Raw genomic sequence first — 6,453 nt, 5'->3', positions numbered from 1 at the left:
GGAGATCTACTGCTCCTGGGTCAGGGGAGATCTATTGCTCCTGGGTCAGGGGAGATCTACTGCTCCTGGGTCAGGGGAGATCTACTGCTCCTGGGTCAGGGGAGATCTACTGCTGCTGGGTCAGGGAAGATCTACTGCTCCTGGGTCAGGGGAGATCTACTGCTCCTGGGTCAGGGGAGATCTATTGCTCCTGGGTCAGGGGAGATCTACTGCTCCTGGGTCAGGGGAGATCTATTGCTCTTGGGTCAGGGGAGATCTGTAGTTCAGCTGCGCACTGACATCATTACCAAATGAAACATGACCATTAACATTTTAGAGGCATGTTAACATGTTTACCCCAAACACAATTCAACACAATCACAACAACCTTGTCTGTAAATTATTCATTCTAACACACTGCTGTACTTTTCAAACAGTTCTAATAATACTGTTAATGTTTTTAGCTCATGTCAACACCTCCATTTCATCATTTTAAATGTCCATTCCCTTGGCCACAGATTTTAATGCAAATGTAAAATAAAATATGGAGAGAGAAACTATGCTAATGGTTCTACCAGTATAGAGAGCAGTGCTTAATGACATAGTACCTTTTCACTTAAGGTTTCATGTACTAACAAAAAACTGAGAATGTTTCTACAGCATTTTCATCTCTATCTATAGTTTTCTACCAAAGATTATTAAATAAATGGATGCATTGAATGGCAAATGAGCCCAGTCAGGTCTTGGCGCCTGTGTCTTGGCGCCTGTACCAACAGAACTGAAATCCCCAGGGAGGCTAAGTTTGGATCGGCTGCACCAGATGGATATGGATCAGATGGTTCACTTCACACTACCCGGTCCAACCACTAGAGGGGGATATTGTGGCAGCATCTTAGAGGACCTGAGGTCCTCATGAAAATTTTTTTTCATGACTTTTAAGGCACCACTTTTTGGGTTTCTTTTCTTTCTTTTTTCTTTCTTTCTTTTTTTGTTTTGTTATGGTGGAATACATTAGCACACTGTTGCTTAATAAGTTGGTTTTGCTGCTTTAACTCTACTGGGTGCAGATATTCATGTTTTTTATTAATGTTACTGTTATTTAGCTGTGCTTTCATTTTAGGTGCTTGTAGAACTGTATTGATCGTTCTGATACTTTTGTCAATCTTTAATCTTTAATACCACATCTTTGTAAACCACTTTGAAATGCATCACTGTACAATAAAATAACTATTTTATCTATAAAGGGACAGGAAGTTAGGATATAACAACGATATACAGTATAATAATATATAACTCCTCTACTACATCAGTCCCATCTAAGCTGTGGATGTTGAGTAATGTTTTGTGTTATTCTTTTACATAATGTAAGGCCTGAAAAGGAGTCTTCTAGTTCCAGGGCATTGACTAAATCAGTTGCTAATTCTAGGATTATAACTGATGGTCCTTCAAAATTATTTATTAATAAACAATAAAAAGTGTCCTTTATAGCACCATACAGATTGCATTTAGTTCCTGATGAATATGGTTCCTCATAGAACCTTCACAAAAGGTTCTTTACACCACCGAAACAAGGTTCTGCAATGCTTCCCTGCCAAACCCATCTACCTTTGAATATTGTGTGTTTAGCTTATTTTGCTCTGACACAAAATCAAGTAAGAAATCAAAAAACAAAGCACACACTGTTGTAGTTATAGTAATAAAGGCCAGCTTTATTTTGTCTTGTCACATTCCTTGAACACAGTATTCTTCTTTACATTTTGTATAGCATCTTCAGATTATGAGAAAGTGGGATAATAGCTCTTCTAACAGCTGTATGTCCGCCACCTATTCAAACATGCTACGCAGTGTTGCTTTTTAAACCATGCGGCAGGTTTTTATGTGCTGAGTAATGACAGCATGTTCAGTACGGTGTTTTGTCAGAGCATATTCAGTATGGTTTTCAGGTGTTCAGTCAGAGCATCTTCAGTGTGGTGTTCAGTCAGAGCATGTTCAGTACAGTGTTCAGGTGTTCAGTCAGAGCATGTTCAGTACAGTGTTCAGGTGTTCAGTCAGAGCATGTTCAGTACAGTGTTCAGGTGTTCAGTCAGACCATGTTCAGTACGGTACTCAGGTGTTCAGTCAGACCATGTTCAGTACAATACTCAGGTGTTCAGTCATAGCATGTTCAGTACAGTGTTCAGGGGTTCAGTCATAGCACGTTCAGTACAGTACTCAGGTGTTCAGTCAGACCATGTTCAGTACAGTACTCAGGTGTTCAGTCAGACCATGTTCAGTACAATACTCAGGTGTTCAGTCAGATCATGTTCAGTACAGTGTTAAGGGGTTCAGTCATAGCACGTTCAGTACAGTACTCAGGTGTTCAGTCAGAGCATGTTCAGTACAGTGTTCAGTTGTTCAGTCAGAGCATGTTCAGTACAGTGTTCAGTCAGAGCATGTACAGTACAGTGTTCAGGTGTTCAGTCAGAGCATGTTCAGTACAGTACTCAGGTGTTCAGTCAGAACATGTTCAGTACAGTGTTCAGGTGTTCAGACAGAGCATGTTCAGTACAGTGTTCAGGTGTTCGGTCAGAGCATGTTCAGTACGGTGTTCAGTCAGAGCATGTTCAGTACAGTGTTCAGTCAGAGCATGTTCAGTACAGTACTCAGGTGTTCAGTCAGAGCATGTTCAGTACGGTACTCAGGTGTTCAGTCAGAGCATGTTCAGTACAGTGTTCAGTCAGAGCATGTTCAGTACGGTACTCAGGTGTTCAGTCAGAGCATGTTCAGTACAGTTTTCCCGTCAGAGCATGTTCAGTACGGTACTCAGGTGTTAAGTCAGAGCATGTTCGGTACAGTGTTCAGTCAGAGCATGTTCAGTACAGTGTTCAGTCAGAGCATGTTCAGTACGGTGTTCAGTCAGAGCATGTTCAGTTCAGTGTTCAGTCAGAGCATGTTCAGTACGATACTCAGGTGTTCAGTCAGAGCATGTTCAGTACGGTGTTCCAGCTACATTGTGATGATTATCCTTAACAGTGAAATAAACTGTCCCTTTTTCAACCCTCTTCTGTTTCCAGTAGAGATCAAAGAGACATTGTAATATTTATCCGTTCATATAGGAGCTTTTCCCAGACATATATTAATTAAAAAGCTTGTGTCACATTTTTGCAAATGAATGGCATGGATAATTGAACATTTTCGTTAAGAGTTGAACTAACGTCCAGGTCTATAAACATTACAGTATATCAGGAAAAAACTCTTCACTACCAATGACAGCATCGCAATACTGTATCTAACTCCATAATAAACAAACAACCTCCAGTCCCAGACTGGCAAAGCAGTGAATGAACATCTCATTGCTGAAGAGAAGAAAAAACTGTTCTAGTGTAGCCACCACCACTCAAATCATAGGACACCTGGGGAACAGAGCAGTCTGGGAAGTAATTGGAAAAGGCCAAGGCACACAGTGTGTTGTCCTCTCCAGAACCAGTCATTGGGGGGTCGGAGTGGCTGTATAACATAGTCTGAGGACCCAGGCTGTTCCGTGTGTTCTCCCCTCCCTTCTTAGAAGGTCCGGTGCAAGACGTGGTACTCCAAGGTTCTGCGTACAAAAATCCACCCACAAGTTGTTGAGGGTCGTAAGAGGGGGGTAAGGCCTGGTCTGGCCCGTTAATGTCCGGGTTCAGGTGCTGAAAGACCCTACCAGCCCTGCTCTGAGGCTGAAACAAGTCCTGGTCACCCAGCATTTGACTGTAGTCTGGCCCCAGCAGCTCAAAGAAGTCAGCTGCCTCTGGATTCCCGCCTCCCCGCTCGAGGTCCTCGAGGAACATTCCGGAAGTCGAGGTCACACCAGGGGTGTTGGTGGCGGTGGTGGGGCTGTTGGCCGGCTCGGTGAAAAAGGACAGGGGAAGGTTCCGGTGCCTCAGTGGAGGTTTCTTGGCTCGCTCCCCCTTGACCGGATCCTTGACGGGTTTGAACAGGGCAGCCAGGCTCTTGCTCTGCAGGTTGGCCTGAAGCCCATCCCGCTTCAGGATGGGTTTGCCTGGCTGGAACGGGCTGGTATGCGGCTGGGCCTGGGTGGGTGAACCAGAACCTTGCCTCTTGTTGGGCCCAAGCCCTGGGCCTGGGGCTGCTGGTGCCGGGTTCCCCAGAGGACTGATGATGCCGGTACACCTCTTGATCTGCTTCTGAAGGTACTTCCGGTGGTTGACTTTCCGCTTGGACTTGACCGGCTTGTCCAGAGCCAGTTTGATATTGCTGGAGGCAGAGTCGATGAAGCTGAGCAGATCCCTGGTGGTCTCTCTGAAGTCGCCCCCCTCCTCGCTCCCCATCTCCCCCAGCAGACTCCCATCCAGGCTCTTGTCCATGTCATACTCCATCAGAACAGCCCCAGGGAAACAGAAGTTGATGAACGGAGAGTTCATAACTGCCGTCTGAACAGCCATGACTGCTCGTATGGAGACACTGCAGCCTCAGAGACCTGGTCCGCAGCTTTTACTGCGGCGGCGCAAAGAGCCTCTTCTCCCACATCAAAGCATTTCGTCCTGTTCCTGTCCCCGGGGGAATCCCAGCATTTACAAGAACAACATTGAAGGTTATCAAGAGTGACAAGTTCCGAAGTGGCTTGTTCTAAAACCTCGGTCTGGTTTCCTGAAGCTAGCACTGAGGCTTTGGATTGGCATACACCTCCTGTGAACTCTACTCTTCCACAGTAGAACAGAGACTGAACTGAAGGAACAGACACTTGTTGTTTCTGGAAAGCAAAGCAGACGGAGAAAGATCTTTCAGGAGGCGGGGCTAGGTGATGTCAGAACATCAAAGGGGAGGGGCAGAGAGACCCTGGGACTTAACTCTTTGCTCACGCCTGACCACCTGCAACTAAGAGGGATTTGTCTGAGCTTCCACGCTGTGTCCCAAGACAATAGCCAGTGGTAGGATCACTGCCTTCCTCCCCCACTCTTCAAATCAACTGTTCATGGGTGCAGTGAACCTAAACCTTTCTAATGAAACGGGAAGATATTAAGCTACTGTGGATGTGGAACTAGAATGTCCCCTCAGTGGCCTGTGAATCTCAACAGAATGCTAAGTGTTATTCTATAAGTTGGTTCGCGTTGGTGTCATTGCTAATGAGAAACCAAAATGGAGATGAAAACAGGGAAAAGCATGTGCCAACTATTGACAATGTAGCTCTTGTTGCCAAAAATGGTTGCCAAACCCAGATTATTTTTTTTACCATCATGCTCAGCACATTAGTGTCCCAAATTGTGCTTTCATCAGGTTTATGATGAGAGCACTGGTAAGAGTTGACACAATGTTGCTGTCACATCTGTTTTCATACCACTTTCATACCACAGTGAAACATGACAACTATACATATGCCACCATCATCTGCCCACATATCTGCCCGTTCCTGCCTTCATTTAATCTACTCGTGGCTGAAAGTTGGAAGTTGATATCTGGTTGTTGCGTGGTGGGTGGGTGGGTGGGGTCGTGCATTCCCAGAGCAGTGGGAATTTCTGCTCGGTCCTGACAACTATTATAGCCTCTCTTTGACGTACAGCCCCACAGAGCCTAAATAGCCTCTATTCTTTCCCTTGCCACTGAAAGGGAGCTTTGTGCCAGGGATTCATTAAAGTGCACCTCACAGCCTCACAGTAAAACAGCCCCCTCAATAATGAACAGTCGATTTAACTGGAAAAGCTGGCAGAGCTGTTAAATTACAGGGAAATAAAGTGTCGGTTCATGTTCAGGTTGCCAGAAGAAATGTTGACCTTAAGAAAAACCAGCCGGCATGATACTGCTCACTGCTTCTGCTTCATGCGGCAAAACAATAATGTGTCAACAGGAAGTTTCTTGGCTAATTGTGAATAGAAAATACCCAGAACATACTGGGCGTCTCGGGCCGGGTATGATTTTCACTGTGCCAAAGCCTGATCCTGATTGAAGTGAAACAGCTGATCAGAGGGTCATGGTTAGCAGGGTGGTGTTTGGGAGAGAGAAGGAAGAAAACTGAGCTGAATGGTTGACAGACAATATAGTAGGAACGCTAATGTAGCCCACATCGATTCTTTTAGTTTTAAGTGCATTTAAGGTGAGGCTGTGAATCACTGAGAGCTACGAGGGAAAGAGAGGGGATAGAGAAGGAAAATAAGGGAGAACAGGGAGGGGGAAGGTGGAGAGAGGAGGGGACAGAGCTCTGAGTGCTTACCGAAAAGAAGGGACTGTAGAGAAATGTATTGTCATGGAAATTCCTACGGAGCGAAAAGGGACAGTGAAACTGATAGTGCTGATCTAATTAGCTGTGGCCTAACACCAGACCCAGCCGCCATGAGACGCTTCCAGTGTTGACATGGAAGCCCAATAAACAAACAGGACAAAGAGAAACGAAGCACTTGGGTAAAAACAGGCTTTTCTCATGCCTTTATGTGTTTTTTTTCTCTCTCTCGCTCTATATGGAAATGCAGGGAATCTCAATGAGATATTCATAGCGTCTTGCAC

The 6,453-nt window shown here is 45.1% G+C and overlaps 1 protein-coding gene across 1 annotated transcript; it reads right to left on the bottom strand.

The window, feature by feature from the left end:
- Positions 1-1,667: 1,667 nt before the first annotated feature.
- On the bottom strand, positions 1,668-5,425 carry LOC105006587 (protein FAM181B). The gene has a single exon (XM_010865204.5). The coding sequence runs from the start codon at positions 4,398-4,400 to the stop codon at positions 3,309-3,311; it is 1,092 nt and encodes a 363-aa protein (XP_010863506.1). The 5' UTR covers positions 4,401-5,425; the 3' UTR covers positions 1,668-3,308.
- Between the last annotated feature and the right edge of the window lie 1,028 nt (positions 5,426-6,453).

The sequence above is a fragment of the Esox lucius genome, chromosome 1 (assembly GCF_011004845.1).
Source record: "Esox lucius isolate fEsoLuc1 chromosome 1, fEsoLuc1.pri, whole genome shotgun sequence".
Taxonomy (NCBI): Eukaryota; Metazoa; Chordata; class Actinopteri; order Esociformes; family Esocidae; genus Esox; species Esox lucius.
The sequence above is the reverse complement of the archived record's forward strand: the minus strand, read 5'-3'. Positions and strand labels throughout refer to the sequence as shown.

Bases quoted from the DNA above. Each gene is read 5' to 3' on its own strand.
- LOC105006587 (XM_010865204.5), bottom strand. From the start codon at position 4,400: ATGGCTGTTCAGACGGCAGTTATGAACTCTCCGTTCATCAACTTCTGT.